General features: G+C 33.0%; 1 protein-coding gene across 6 annotated transcripts in view; it reads left to right on the forward strand.

Moving 5' to 3' along the window:
* Window positions 1–17,388, forward strand: part of CTNNA2 (catenin alpha 2) — a 967,153-nt gene that overhangs the window by 908,795 nt on the left and 40,970 nt on the right. For all 6 annotated transcript variants that reach the window (XM_016123449.2, XM_016123443.2, XM_016123447.2 and 3 more), the window contains exons 15-16: window positions 3,653–3,834; window positions 16,104–16,209. In XM_016123449.2, coding sequence (XP_015978935.1) covers window positions 3,653–3,834; window positions 16,104–16,209 — 288 coding nt within the window. The remainder of the gene's footprint in view (window positions 1–3,652; window positions 3,835–16,103; window positions 16,210–17,388) is intronic.

Consider the following 17,388-nt stretch of genomic DNA (forward strand, 5'->3'; position numbering starts at 1 on the left):
CTCTCAGCCATGAAAATAATTTTCCTCATGTTCTCTTAGTTTGAGGAAAGGAACAATTGTATGTTATTTAGTTTATATTCAACTTGATTTCAGTGTAACCAGCCTCTAATTTTTGTTTCTAGCTAGAACGGCTTTAATATGTTAACATTTCAAACTGCTGAGTTACATTGATAAGACCTAATTAAAACTCATATGTTGAATTTTAATTTGATTAACTTGCAAATTTTGCAGTTTGTGATCTACTGTTTATAGATAACCTTTTTTTAAATTCCAGTTTCAGAAAAGGTCAATCGTGAATTTTTAAAAGCCAAGAGCATTTTAAAAATATTTAAGAAAAGACGTAGGCTCTTCGGTAGCTACATATGCAGAAGCAAATATAACGACAAATGCTCCCAAGTCACACACCATTAAACGCATTATGCGGGTTGAGCTCCCCTAGAATCAAAATAACACCTTCCTTTGCAAATCTGCTTTGAAAGGGCCAGTTATTTTTTATTTTTTATTTTTTCAGAATCGCGCCCTTAAAAATGTTTGTCTATTCTAGAAACTTCTCTCATACTAGGTAGATGCAAAAAGTAGAAAAACGTTTAAGCCATCAGAAGATATTGAGCTATTTCGTGAAGGATGCTGAGGCCTCTACTCTGAGATAGCTCAGAGATGTCAGAGGTAGGGCTTTAAGAGAGAAGAGCAAGGCAGTTAATATTCAAATGCTAGACTGCACAGTTGAAATTCAAGTGACAGTTCACAGAGAAGTGTACATCCTTCAGTGCATAAATTAACCCTTTTGTGACAATGAAAGGTTCATTACTTTTCATCTGAGTTTTGAATGTAGAGTCTGGAATGAATGCTTTACAATGATGCTGGTTAGGACTTGTGGGGTCTGAGTAAAACATGATGATCAACTCTGTATGAAGAGAACAAATTAATCTAGCATTAGGTCATCAAACAGAGACATTTCAAGGAAAAAAATGCACAGAATTCAACTTCTGTGAATCCAAACCTATCTTAAATGCATTGGACTAGGTGCCTTGTTATTAGTACAATATTGCATATGTGAATTTATAAGAAATTCTTTTATGTATTAACCACCTTTTAAAATAGTTTTTAAAAACACTAATTTTTTCCAAAATATAGTATTTTAAATACTTTAACTATACTATTTGTACCAGTCTGCCTATTTAACTATGCACTGTAATTTGTGTATACTCACAAACTCACACACATATATACACATGCACGCACACACATACTATTTATATATAGTCATATACATACATGCAGGGAAATTAGTAGACATGGCTGTTAGTCCAAGGACACCTTTATGTACATTGGACAATGACACCCCTTCCTCCGGGCAGATGAACCCTATCTCTAGGATGCTCAGCCTGCTGAACAGTGCTTATGATTTTAGTGACACTTGTTCCACTGGGCCAGGACTACTGTGCAGTGTCGAATCTGCAAACTTATGCATAGTGGACCAGTTGTGCATAATGGTTAAGTACAGTGTTAGCTGACCTGGGTTTGAATCCTATTTCTACAGCTTATTAATTATATAATATTGTGAACTTAATTGACTTCTTTGGGCCTTCCTATCATCATTAATAAAATAGGGGTATTCATCATATTAATCTATAGAATGATTAAATAAAGTTTTTTTTACATATATAAGCCTGTTAGCATAGTACCCTGTATATATGTCTCTACTCAAGGATTGTGTCAATTTATTTATAGATAGTCACATGGACTCTGGGCCCATCCTTTCTCTTTGATTCTACTAACTAATAAGTTAGAGGAGTAGCTAGAAAAGAAACCTAATACATAAATGATAAGATAATGTTAACTATAATCTCATACATGCTTACTTTTACTTTTTTGAACAAAACAGTTAACACATTATTTTGTTTGCTGTCCACTGCAACATTTTGAGGTAATTTTTTACTATTCTTTTATCTGAAGATGTTAAGGATGTGATCTAGTGGCAATGAGGCATTAACCCAGGCAGTGACAGAGGCCATTTGAGTCCAGTTGAGCTTACAACCACTGATATTTCTATTAGGCATCAGCTACCTCTCCTTCAAACAATTCATCCACATTAGGAGGAGGTTTACAATTAGGAAGCAAGCATTTTTTTGTGTTATTTTACTTGTCTTTTTGCAAAAGCTGTCGTCTCCCAAATCCTGCTGTCTTGATTTCTCTTCTGGAGAATACATGTATCCCAGACCCAGAAGGATACAAGATGACATTCTTAACCCATGTTCCTTCTGTGGAAAAGGTTGCACATGGTTCTGTGAGGATGCAATGAAGTGATAGCAAACATTTCACCAAGGGGCTGCTACATAAACGGCTTTTAACAAATACAGTTGATTCTCTTTATTCGTAGTACTTATGTTCTGTAAAGTCACCATAAACAATTAGTAACTACTGAATTATTGCTCCTATGGGAAATTTAAAGTTAAGTTCCTGAGAGCCACTAGTTTCAACATTTCCTTCAATTAATCATACATAATCTTGTTTAATGAATTTCTTGTTTAAGGTTTCTGTTTAGATACTTTATTTTATTGTTTTGATTCACTTCCATTACATACACACCGCCAAGAACACTCTAACTCATGCCTGGAATGAAGCTTATCTAATACATGTATTTTCTCTATAAGGCGTATCACAGTCTTCTTGTGCTTAGGGACACTAGGCAGCACTCCAGAACTATCACTGAAAAAAGTACAAAAATGTAGAAAATGTGGCACTACATATAACACAGGAAGGACACTTGTTTATGGTATGAGTTCCTCACCAGGGAACACACATGCCAGGTGTCATTTTCTGCAACTCTGTGCATGTCTGTGAATGACTTAAAAGTACCACAGGTATTGATTTGGGGTTGTAAGTAGATTTTAGAAAGTAGGCAAATTTGCCAAAAAAAAAAAAAATCTCTGAAAAATAGGAATCAACTGTACTTCTTTTCTATATTCCCTTACCTAGCAACTACTGAAAGTCAGTCTTTGCTTTCTAATCCTATATTTTATCCCAGCACAATGTCTCTAACTACACATTCATAGGCTCTACAGAGAGCCATGGTCATCCCACGATTTCTGTAGAAGCAGTAGAAGAAGGCTGTGATAGGTATGCTATCTCCAAAATGCCCTGGGTGATTTTGGTTTGGCATCTATCCATGGACTCCTTCATTACACTCATAAAAAGTATCCCTACCCCACTTGGATTCTTAGATAGTGTTTAAATTCCTCAGTGACAGATTTTTTTTTTTCTTTTTTCTCTTTTCTGGATATATTTTGGTGTTGAAAGAGGTACATTCTTTCATCTGGTAAAAGGTTCCTGACACCAAATATAAAAAATGTCAAGAATAGATTCTTTTGAACAAATATATGTCATCAAAGAAACATAGAAGTTCTGTTACTGTCAGTGTGCATGGACCTTTGGATCTCTATAATTTTTTGTATGTGGGAGTAGGGGTGGGAATTTGGGGACCCTATCAGATGTTTCTGTTTTGCCTTCCCAGGGATGGAGAAAACCAGAATGGTGGGGCAGCCTATAAATCTTGTCAGGGTCTGGTTTTGCCATTTACTGGAGGCAGAGTCAACCTATTGTCTGTACTTCCTGTGTCACCGTTAGTCATACTTTTCTATAACCCACACAGGCCATCATGGCACAACTACCACAGGAGGAGAAGGCAAAAATAGCTGAGCAGGTGGAGATATTCCACCAAGAGAAGAGCAAACTGGATGCCGAAGTGGCCAAATGGGACGACAGCGGCAATGACATAATCGTGCTGGCCAAGCAGATGTGTATGATCATGATGGAAATGACAGATTTCACAAGGTGAGGCCCACAGACAGGGAGATGGAAATTTTCTCATTAAACCCATAAGCATAACAGTGTATATTAGCATGTGAAAGCTTGCTGAAAAATTAAAATACTACCTAATAGCAAGGTACTGGTATTATAAAATTTACATGTGTAAGTCAAAATGATCTGAACCTAATTCTTAGCAGATAGGTCTTTTTGGTTGAGAAAAGATTCAGTTTTGTAATTATTATTGTTTTAATTATCTATACTAAATCATAAAATCAAACCCCTGGGGATCAGGTGACTCATTTTTGGTCTGCTCTGTTATGCAATGTATTCAAATATTATTCTGAAGATAAAGTGAATGATTTATTAATATACCCTTAGGAAAAATATTTATACATATGTGTGTGCACATATACATGTAATAGGTCTTAACATTAGCCCGTGATCTAGCATTAACTTCAGCTCATTTTTTACTCTGACATTCAAAGAATCAGATTCAACAATCTGATTCCATGATTTTTTTGCCTATTATAATTTGGCCTCTAATCTGATTCCATAATTTGACTGGTTAATTAAAAATTATATATATTTTATACCCTTTTGCTTTGAGCAGTGCTTTTGATAATTAAGTGACCAGTCATAATTTTGTCAGGAGCCTTTTCTTTATCTGGGGTCATGGCTGTTTTTGCCATTGTATTTTAGTCTCTTTAAAGGAAAGTGACATTTCTGTCCTTCCAACTATACAGAGGCCAAGGCAAAGCAACATTCAATGAAAAGATTCCTGAATTTTGAGTCTGAATACCAGGTGATTTTGGACCAGTATTTTACTGTCTTTATTTTTTTGCAAAGTAAGGAAATAATATTTTTCTTATAAACTTTACAGAAGGGTTTTAAATTCCAAAGAGGTAATATGCTTGTAAATTATGCTTTTATGCAAATAAAAGCTATCGTTGTACTGTAGATTTTTTTTTTCCTGGAAACAAGACACATATAAACACACACGAGCAAAGATGTTTTCATGATTCCTCATGGCATATGTTATGTAAGATAAATGGCAATGTCAAACATCACGTATGGCTGACATTTTTGTAATGATTGTTGAATGCTTCTAATAAGAAAAGTCTGCAATTAATTATCGGTTATGATAAAATATGGAACATCTCTGTTTCACCCCCTTTACTCTTTGCCTCTGGCCAGTATGAACTAATGAGGTTGGTTGGCCCTTTCTCTAAATATTTTTAAATTGTTGTTCACTTCACTGGAATGATTTTACCATTACGAGGGTGACCTTTGAGACTTTTAAATGTCATCGTATTCATTAGAAGCTCAAATTTGTAAATTTAGTCTTAGCTTCACAGATTTATTTCACACACACACACACACACACACACACACAATAACAGTGGGAAAAAACAGTCTGAGCTATTATTTAAGCCAGAATTTCCTACAAATCATGCTCTCATGGCAGCCTACTTTTCAAGGCCTACGATGACTTAATTTATTTGCTTTCAACATTGTATTAGTACTTTATCTGATGGATATTATACAATTCATTAATAGCATCACTTGAACAAATATTCTCATTAGTTTAAAGTGAATAATGAATCAAGTCACTTTGCTAGTTTAAATCAGGAAAACATTTTATACTAATCTACAACATATATATTAGTGGTCAAGGAAGAGAGATATTTGAGGAGATCTTGTTAGATGTTAAATAAGACAGATTTTCTATTGGTCAAAGTATAGTTTTAAAAGTGAAAAGAAGGCCATTTCAATTTCCGAGGGATTTCATATAAGCATTTTATGCTAATTTGAATAATGAAATGTCTGGAAGGCTACTGATGGTCATTTTTCTCACTACCTGATGAGTAGCTTTGTGGCCATTTGAGAAGGCAAAGGGAGGAATAAGTAATTAATGACCAGAGAAAAGAAAAAGGTATGAATTGGAAACAGGACATTTGAAGCTAAGGTTTTGCTGCTGCCTCCATCTGCAGAGCCTCTTCCTTTACAAAGAAGTAGCTGACCTGAGCCTTTCTTTGCGGACCCTCACCTAAGTTCACTGCACTTGGTCACATGCATTCTTATTATTGCCCTTGAATTTTCCACTTCAAGGAAGAATAATTTCAGTTCTATACCTCTCATAACTCTTATGTACTGTCTTATTTAAAGGAATTGGGACTTGGCTATCCTTCTCAAATCGTACTTTTAAATGGCATTTGGATGCAAAAATACCCTTGCATTTATTATCTTGTTATTTTATTCTTAGTAGCTCAGTTATTAATTTGATTCAGTAATCTCAATGATATCCACACCATTATTATTAAAATCGGAGAGGTTCTGCCTCATTATTTGTGTAATAACTTCGTCATGGAGGATAAAATTGATTATGCCTCATGTCTTTTTTCCTGTTCAGTTCTTGACTTCCATCTCATGGGCAATGGCAGAAGCACTGTCAAGCATAGCGTGATCCATAATTCTCATGTCATTTGGGGAAAGAAACAGCACATGCTAGTGTTGTGTTCCAATAACAAAAGGTATGGAGATGGCAGCAGCTCAGGAAAGAAACCCACGTTTAGTTGGATAGCAAGAGACAAAGCTGTCTTTTGAGAATAACCGTAAGTTCTGATCTTGAAAAGAACAGGGTCAAGCGAAGAAAAAGACTTGTAGGGAACACCCAACTGTAAAATACTGAGTACTGGCCTCAAACATCATGTGATTGCCTCACTCCTCTCAAACTGTATTCCGGCTTTAGTGCAGAGACTCAGTACCTCAGCTTAGGTATTGCTTAACTGGTATTTTAGTAGCAATTCTTTACTCAGTCCAGGCCACACCACATCTGGTTATTAAAGTACAATCATTCAGCTCCCTTTGCACCAACACTTTCACTAGCTCTTCTTTTCATAGAATAAAATAAAAATCTTGAATTTGCTCTCTACAGTATACATTTATGGACCCTTAGACTTCTTTATCAATTTTGTACATATCTGTACTTCAACTTCAAGGCTATGATATAAATGTTACTTCCCTAAATAGTTCAAATCATGGCCCTGCACTCACACCTGATTCCTCATACTCCCCAGATTTATTCAACTTTTTCAACTGTGCTATCTTAATACTGCTTCAGCTAATTTGTGAAAGTGATATTTTCCAAGCATGTTTTATGGAATCCTGGTTCTGAAAAGAGGTTCCTGTGATTCAGTACATTTGCAAACACACTCCATACATACTGTCATTATCAGAGATTCGCGTTATATACTGACAAGTTAGAGGTATTGAGAAAGCTACAGCAAATAAACCTTTTGAATTTGGTTTAACTCGGAATTTTAGAATTCTGTGTATCAAGTACATTAACTCAGAATATACTAACACATTGATTTTTAACATTAATACCTATTACCTTTTCATGAAATAAATATGAATTGTCGGTCAGTTGTAGAAAGTGGTGATCTAATAATAGTTTTCCATGACATTTTTTTTTTTTTTGGATTTACTACCTTCTGGGAAAGCTTCCAAATATTGACGCTTGTATAAGTATCACCTATTTCCAAAAGGCAGAAGTTACACAAATCTATATATTAGAGCCAATTCTACAGCTTGATGTTCTTTCCAATAAAACAACAACAACAAAAAACATGTTCCAGATGGAACAATGTGATGGTTTCCATATTTAAGGCCACTCAATCCCTCAAAGCACCTTTTAAAATACACAGAACAGAGAATCTGGTCTCTGGTAGAAAAACACAGAAGATGTAAGCCAGTATTTTGAGATGGAACTACAGCCATTGGGCCATTCCCTTTATCAACATTGTCTTCCACTGAAAGGAAGACTCAAACGTTTGATATTGTCTTTTCTGAGCCTGATATGTATGTGCATATTGATGATGGATGGATGGATGGATGATAGATTTTTTCTATTGGCCATTTTTTTCGTTGTTGTTTTTGTGCCCACTTCACATTATTCAGATGACTGTGGCTCATTTAGACTTGTGCTGTTCAATAGAGTAGCCACTAGTCACATGTGTAAATTGGCTTTTATTATGGTAAAATATATATACAATAAAATTTACCATTTTAACCATTTTAAATGTACCATTCTGTGGCACTAAGTACATTCATATTGCTGTGCAACCATCACCACCATTCATAGCTAGAAAATTTTCATTTTCCAACAGAAACTTTATACTACTGAATGTTGAATCCCCATTCCACTCAGCCCCTGGAGACCACCCTTCTTTTCATCTCTGCAAATTTGACTACTTTAAGTATCTCATAGAAGTGGAAATATATAGTATTTGTCTTTTCGTGACTGGCTTATTTTACTTAGTATAATGTTCTCAAGGTTTAACCATATCAGAGCTTGTGTCAGACTTTCATGTCTTTTTAAGACTAATATTTCACTATATATGTATATATCATATTTTGTTTTTTCATTCATTCATTGTGGACACTTGGATTGAGTATACATTTTGGCTATTGTGAATAATGCTGTGATGAACATGGGTGTTTAAATATCTCTTTGAGATCCTGATTTCAATCCTTTGGGGTATATACCCAGAAGTGGAATTGTTAGTCATATGGTAATTGCATGTTTCCTTTTTTGAGGAACCACAATAATGTTTTCCATAGCAGTTGCACCATTTTACCTTCTCATACAGTGCACAAAGGTCCCAACTTTCTCAAATACTCACCAATAGTTCTTAGTTTTTAGTTTTTGCTTTTAAAAAAAAGAAATTTGTTTTTTACAGTAGCCATCTCAACAAGTGTGAGATGGAATCCCATTGATTTGCATTTCTTTAATGATTAGTGATGTTGAACATCTTTTCATCTCCTGATTGCCACTGTATATATTCTTTGGAGCAATGCCTATTCAAGTCCTTTGCTCATTTTTTAAATCAAGTTGATTGAGTTTTAATGTTGAATTGTAGGAGTTTTTATGTGTTCTAGACATTGATCCCATGTCAGATATATGATTTGGAGATATTTTCTCCAATTTTGTAGGTTGTCCTTTTACTCTTTTGTGTCTTTTGATGCACAGAAGTTTTTAAGATTTTGATATGGTCAAATTTATCTACTTTTTTTTATTGCCTCTGTTCTTGGTGTCATATCTAAGACATTCTTACCAAGTCTAATATTATGAAACTTTTCCTCTGTATTTTCTTCTGAGATATTTATAGTTTAGTTCTCGTGTTAAGGCCTTTTATCCATTTCAGGTTAAATTTTGTGTATGGTATAAGGATCTTCATTCTTTTGCATGTAGTATCCAACTTTCCCAATATTGTTTATTGAAAACGCTGTCCTTTTCTTTTTAAATGGTCATGACATTCTTGTTGGAAGGTATTTCACTATGTGCGTGAGGGTTCATTTCTGGTCTCTATTTTGTTCCATTGGTTTATAGGTCTGTCCTTATGCCAGTAGTACACTCTTGATTACTGTAGCTTTGTAGAAAGACTTGAAATCAAGGAGTGTGAGGCCTCCAACTTAGTTCTTTTGGCTGTTTGGGCTATCTTGATAATCTATATGAAGTTTAGGATGGATTTTTCTATTTTGGCAAAAAAAACAAACAAACCTGCCATTGGGATGTTGATAGGAATTGCATTGATTGTTTTGGATAGTATTGAGATCTTAGTAATATTAGATCTTCTAATCTATGTACATGGGGTGTCTTTCCATTTATTCATGTGTTAATTTCTTTTGGCAAAGTTTTGTAGTTTTTAGTATACAAGTCTTTTGCCTCCTTGGTTAAGTTTATTCCTAAGTACTTTATCCTCTTTAATGCTATTTCAAATGGGATTGCTTTCTTAATTTCTCTTTCAGATAGTTCTTTTGTTAGCATATAGAAATACAACTGATTTTTGTATGAGAATCTTTAGGGTTCTCTACATAGAAGATCATGTTGTATGTAAACAAAGATTATTTTACTTTTGCTTTTCCAATCTGGATGCCTTTTATTTCCTTATTTAATTTTTCTAGGACTTCTAGTACTATGTTGAGTAAAAGTGGCAAAAGTGACATCCTTGTTCCTAATCTGAGAAGAAAAACTTTCAGTCTTTCACCATTGAGTGTGATATTAGTTCCAGATTTAGAAAATTGTATTTAAGGTGAAATAAAATTGGAATATTGTTTGACAATTTTTTTTAACCAGAAATCGATTTATTATAGGACCCAGTAATTTTATTCTTGGGCATTTATCCCAGAGAAATGAAAACTTACCTTTAACCAAAAACCTATACACAATATTTATACCAGGTTTTTTTGTAATAGAAATTACCCAAATGTCCTTAATTTGGATAAATGGTACTTGTGGTACATCTATACCATAGAACACTACTTAGCGATAAATAGATAAAGTAACTTGGACGAAGCCCAAGGAAAATATGCTGAGTAAAAAATACCTGTCTTAGATGGTGCATACTGTATGATTCCATTTAGATAACATTCTAGAAATTAAAATATATATATAGAGAGAGAGATTGAGAACAGGTTAGTGATTATCATCTAGGAGTTATCTAGGGATGATTACCAGTACAGATGGGGTGGGTGTTGTAGGGTTAGTAGAAGAGAACCTTGTGTTCTATGCCTCCATTGTGGTAGTAGTGAAATGAAGTTACACATGTGATATAATTGCCTGTAACTTACACACATACACACACAGTGAGTGCATGCATAACTGCTGGATTTTCCTAAAGTCAGTTTCCTGATTATGTGATTGTACTAAGTTATGCAAGATGTTAGCATTGGAGAAGATCGGATTAAGGTTGCATGTATCTATCTATCTCATCTATCTCATCTATCTATCTATCTATCTATCTATCTATCTATCTATCTATCATCTGCCTACCTACCTACCTATCTATCTAATCTTTTCAAATTCCTGGGAATTTATAAATACTTCAAAATGCAAAATTGAAAATAGAAGAAAAAATTGAATAAAATAAAATTTAGTTCTTCAGTCACACGAGCCAAATTTTAAATGTTGTGATTAGGGGCTATATATTGTGATATATGATTAGGGGCTACTATATTGGACAGTGCAGAATTATAGAACATGTCCGTCATCACAAAAATTTCCTTGAACAGCACTGCTATAGACACTCTGATATCTGAAAGAGTTTTAGAATTCACTCCCGACCTATGCAATGATAACATTAAAATAATGCCACCTTTGCTACATAAGCTGAATTCAGGGTCTTCATTTTGAAAATGCTAACTATTATTCTACAGTTATTACTCAGCTGCTATTAAGGGCTTCTACACAACCTGGCACATAAGCAGAAGGAAATGAGTAATTTTGATCCCCACCCCCCATAATGATACAGCTATCTTCCTATCTCCCTTTTCTCTTCTGTTTATGATATGGGGAAAGTGGGTCATGTCACTGATTCTATATTCAAATAAATCTGGGACCTGAAACTTTCTTAGAAGCTTCTTGCATGATGCTAAGAACCATATACTAGAAATTCAATATTTTCCAGATTATGCAAAGAATGTTCTTAATTCAGTCTCATGAGGCAACAAGGGTATACGTGGCATTAACTACACTTGAAATACTTATATCTAAACTCTTCTGTTTGACAGTTGAAATTTTTCTTGTATTATTTTTTCTGTGTAGTTATAATTCTGTTTTCATATTTACATTTTATTTTTATTTGATATTTATATATATTGCGAGATGATCACCACAATAAGTCTAGTTAATATCCATCATCATACGTAGTTATAAGTTATTTTCTTGTGATGAAAGTTTTTAAGATCTACTCTCTTAGCAACTTTAAAATATATGATACAACATAATTAATCCCCATGACTTGTTTTATAGCTGGGAGTTTGTGCTTTTTAACTTCTTTCTCTCATTTCCTTAAACCCTTTGCTTTTGGTTACCAGACTGTGCTCTGTATCCATAAGCTTGTTTTTTTTTGGGGGGGGGGGGCAGAGGGGGACTTTTTGTGTGTTTTGTATGTTTGTTTGTTTGTTTTTTAGATTCCACATATAAATGAAATCATACAGTGTTCCATTGTATGACTTATTTTACTTAGCATAATACCCTCAAGGTCTGTCTATGTTGTCATGGATGGTAAGACTTCACTTTTTATGGTTTAGTATTTCATTTTATATATATATATAAAAATACACACACACACGCATTTTTTTATCCATTCATTCATCGATGGATATTTAGGTTGCTTCCATATCTTGGTTATTATAAATAATGCTGCAGTATTCATGGGGGTACAGATACATATTTGAGTGTTTTGTATTTCTTTTGATAAATACCCAGAAGTGGAACTGCTGGATCATATGATAGTTCAATTTTTGAATTTTTTTAAGAAACTTCATACTGTTTTTCATAGTTTCTGCACCAATCTACATTTCCATCAACAGTGGGGTTTCCTTTTCTCCACATCCTTGCCAACAGTTTTTTCTTTTCTTTTTATAATACCTAATCTAACAGATGTGAGGTGCTATCTCATCGTGGTTTTGATATTCATTTCCCTGATGATTAGTGATGTTGTGCCTTTTTTCACCTACCTGTTGACCATGTGTATGTCTTTTTTGGAAAAAAAATGTCTGTTAAAGTCCTTGCCCATTTTTAAAATGCATTATTTGCTTTTTTGCTGTTGAGTTGTCACAGTTCTTTATATATTTTGGATATGAACCTCTTATCAGATATATGATTTGCAAATATTTTCTCTTATTCGTAGGTTGCCTTTTCATTTTGTTGGTGTATTTCGATTGTTTGTCTTGCCATGCAGAAGCTTTTTAGTTAGATGTCATTCCTCTTGTTTATTTTTGCTATTATTGCCTATGGTTTTGATGTCAAATCCAAAAAATAATCATCAAAGCCAGTGCCAAGGAGATTGCCACCTATATTCTAGGAGTTTTATGATTTCAGGTCCTATGTTGAAGTCTTTGATTCAGTATGAGTTGATTATATGTTGTAAGGTAGTGGTTTCAATCTATTGAGCACAACTGTCCAGTTTTTCTAGCACCATTTATTGAAGAGACTGTCTTTTCCCCATTGGATATTCTTGGCTGCTTTCTTGTAAATTAATTGGCCATATATGCATGGATTTATATTTACATTCTGAAATAATACATGTATTCATGAAGAATTTTAAAATGTACACAATTTAAACATAACAAAGACTCTGGAAGAATTCACTTTTCAATAAATGGTTCAGGAACAGTTAGTTACTTTTATGGAAAAATAAGGTACAAGTACAGTTTCTATTTCACTGTATATACAAAAAAAAAATAAAGTGCAGGTGAATTTAAACCTAAATATGAGAAAGAAACCTTAAATTTTAGGGAAAAAATGGGAAGAATATGTTTATGAACTTGGTGAAAGAAAATAACCTCCTTTCCCCCAGCTTTATTGATATAATTGACATAAACACTGTGTAAGCATAAAGTATACAATGTGTTGATTTGAGATACATATATATGGCAAAATGATTACCACTATACAATTAGCTAATATCTTCAGCAAGGAAGAACTTCTTAATGAATATATGAAAAGAACAAACTCTAGTAGAAACGATTGAATCATTTGACCACAATAAGATTAAAATTGCTATTTTAAAAAACTGTAATAAAAGTAAGTATACAGGCTAAGACTCGAAGAAGTAACTTGAAATATGAATAACAAAAGATCAAAATCCAAAATATATAAAGAGCATAAAGAAGCAATTTAGGTAAAAACAAACAAGTCAATAGGAAATTGTGCAAAAAAAATTGAATGAACAACTCGGAGAAAAGAACATATGAATTATTCATATTAATTATCAATAAATAATATAAAGAAATTTGGCATCCTTGTCATTGTGAAAATTAAAATTAAAATTTTTTATATCCATCAGATTGATGGAAAAACAAATAAAATTTAAGTTATGAAATATATACAATAGAGAAGTACATAAAAATCAATGTACAGCTTAAATGGTATCATAAAGTAATCTGCATCACCCAGCTCCAGACACATTCCATTAATCATTAATCTCTTCTTGTAATTTTATGTTTCTACTTATTCTTTCTAAGTTTTGAGTAAGAGAAAGTTTGTTATTTCTTGCATATTAATTTCTGTAGTTAAGGCTGTTTTTTCCTCTGAGATCACTACTTTAGCTGTTCTCAAAGGAATGAAATATACATAGCAAAAAAAAGAGTACTAAGTTGTGATTCAAGACACAGAGGGTCCAGTCCTAATTTTCTTTCTATTATTCTGTCTGTAGTATCATCATGGGTAGGTACTTTGCCTTTCTCTTTGGGCTTCAGTTTCCTCAAGTAGAAAATAAGGAACTATTTGACATTCTTAAAACTTTTACTTTGTTTTCTAGTTTTGTGAAATACATCTTTACTACCAGCTTGCAACTCCAATAATTTGAATTAAGTCTACGATGTGAACTCTAAAGTTCTTTAATAAAGTGCGCCCATGAACTGTAGTCTCCAATGTAATCAGAAAATACATGTTTCTCTAATTGCTCTTTGGCTACTAGATGGGAGCCTGAGCCTCAAGCAAATTCAGTTCTCTTTAAATGTTCTTAGTACATTTGAAGGTTATCATGTAAGGTTCATGAAAAAGTTTTTTCCCCAAATCGTTGGAAATTCTTGAAGTAAACAAACACATATGATTGTTAATAATGAATAATCAAGCAGGTTGTAGCTCTGTGTGAATGTGCTAAGATGAAAGCAAAAAGTATCAACAATGTATGTCAGAATAAAACCGCAAAAAATAAAAAGATTTTCCAAGGTCTAAAAGTTACAGAGAAATAGATAATAATGAGAACATTATTAAACATCGATGGATTCCACTTCTAAATTAAAAAAAAAAAAGTGAAACAAAAGCAAGGAAAAGTTTAGAGATAATAAAAAAAAATAGCGTTAGAGAATGGAAGCCAGATTATCACAGGATCATTAACTCATCCATATTATATAAAATTCACATGTGAAATCCCTGTACATATGTAATTATCTAAATAGCAAATGAAAAAAATCAGTGTTCTTTATGGAAAAGTTAATGTTATCACAGCAAAATGAAGTATCTTAAATTTTAAATTTTCCTATGTGTGTGTTTAAGCTCTGACATGAACACAATATATTTTACTTTTAGCTACTAATGTAAAAACATCTCAGAAAAGAAATTAGGAAAGAAACTGAACAAAATACCTTTTATTTACATTAATTTTCTGAAGCCATTTTAAATCTTATATTTTATAAAATGTTATTATGTAACAATGGCAATCATTGCCCACACTATATAACCTTATGCATCCTAAAAAATCAAATCTGAGTAGTTTTTCTTCATATCTTATCACATTTCTAACTGTAAGAATGTAATTGTGTAGCCTTAAAAAAAATGCATTGGTTTTTAGATGCACATTGGAGACCAGCATAAGTAGCAAAAATGCTTTAAAAAAGATAAATTTATTTAACCTATTATTTCATTTATCTCTCAAGAAAAAGGAACAAAATTAATATACTATGTTTTAAAGATTTATGATGTAACATAATTCTCTGTTCCTTTATAACAAATATCGAAAAGACATGTACTATTAAACAGTTAGCCTAATTGAAAACCTGGTATGAAAATATTGGGACAGTGGTTTGGAAGCATAAAGACATCTACTGTCACACAGCATTTTGTACGTTCCCTCATAGATCATTACCAAGAGCATACAAGCCAACAAGAGTAAAAGCTGAAAAGAATTCCGAAATACTGACCAAGCTATCCCCATTATATATGAGACAATTGCTTCTCAAAGTACCAAAGTGGACTTAAAAATATAACAATATTGCTGGACGTGATACGAAAGACAATGCAAGTGCATTTATTTTGGCTAGACTCTGAGTTAAATTTAGAATTTTTCACTATGACTTGTGTAAACATAAAGGAGTTAATCATTTAAGTCTACTTTTCTCTAAAATGAGAATGATAAAACCTGCTTGCTAGGGTTTTTATGAAGGCAAATGAGGTGGTGCATATAATAAACATGGTAAAGATTTCAGTATTAAATTCTAATTGCCTTTGTGGTGATCATCCTTTTTAATGGCATTCTGCTTAAAATATGTGAATTAACGTAAAGAATAAAATGTGGGCATGAGCATCAAAATAGAGAAAAATAAAGATTAATGGAAGTAAAAGGGATTATTCACATGTAAATTGAAGTGAACCAAGAAAACATTCAAAATTCTAACATGGCCAGAACCAAATATAAAGCAGAGCCCTGAACAAACAATATGATAAGTTTGTCTATTTGCTGTCATAAAGTAGATTTCTAATTATGTTGTATATGTTATTTCAGAGGCAAAGGCCCATTGAAGAATACATCTGATGTCATTAATGCCGCCAAGAAAATTGCTGAAGCAGGTTCTCGAATGGACAAATTAGCCCGTGCTGTGGCTGATCAGGTAATGTAAGAGGAAAAAGCAGAATCATTAATTAGCACTTGGGTTCTGTAATGGGTTTTATGCGCCACATAAAATGCCTCCGAGGAATGAATTGTAGAGAATCACTAACGTTTTATAAACAGGACTCTAACTCTGCTAAGACTAAGTTGATGAAGAAGGTGATTTCAGTTCAGTTCCTAAGGTATGTGACCAAAATTCCATGAGAAAGAAGAGCACTCAGTCTGTAGGAGACAACACTCAAAGAGTCATTGATTATCTTTACTGTTCCAATTCAGAAATTTAAATCACACTGAATAAGGGAGGGAGAAAAAGAACTCTATATCTTTTTATTTAATATTTATCTCACTGTGATGATGCTCTTCACAAATCATAAAATTTATGCAGAGTATAAATGGGATTAATCCACATACTCAAGAATCCCTAGATTTCAACTTTATTTTTAATCCAGAATGAAAGGCATCAGATTAATGAAATTCTCAGAATACTTTTTATGCTTTTAGACTGAACTAAGATACAGGTTAAAGTAGTTCCCAATTTCACCTTGAATGTTTGATTTTATTTCCACACTTTTAATTTTATTTGGCTTGAATTAGAACTCTAAGATCCTGTTCTAATATGTCTTGTTACAATAATATTCCATTTCTCGTAAGAGCATTTTAGTCAATAGACTTTTCCAGATAACTAATGCTTATTCCTTTAAACAACAGAAATTTACAGTTTGAACAATTTTAAAAGAAAAAATGTTTTAAAATATAAAATTCTGAAATAGGAAATATTATATAAACTATTATTTATGTGGAGTCAACATTATAAGCGTGAATTTCCTTACTAGACTATGATACAATGATGCTCTCTGGAGACATTGAAAGATATAGGATTGCTTTCTCCTCCATGGATGGGCCCTAGTCTCCTATGGTTTTAGAGTTGATTATTAGTTTTCCTCCCTCATTCCTTAATATGAAGCTGTGTCTCTAAACACTGTCTTCGACATCCCGGATTCTAGAATACTTCAAGAAAACTCCATTATTAAACTGTTAGGATTACATTTACAATACACCAACAGATTATCTCATTTTCGTTATATATGTTTAATTATATACACACATACATATATATTTTTTTATATATATACATATATATATATAGGCTAATTTGAGGAAATGTTTTTTGCTCATTTTT

Source organism: Rousettus aegyptiacus, unplaced genomic scaffold, assembly GCF_014176215.1.
Source record: "Rousettus aegyptiacus isolate mRouAeg1 unplaced genomic scaffold, mRouAeg1.p scaffold_m13_p_7, whole genome shotgun sequence".
NCBI lineage: Eukaryota > Metazoa > Chordata > Mammalia > Chiroptera > Pteropodidae > Rousettus > Rousettus aegyptiacus.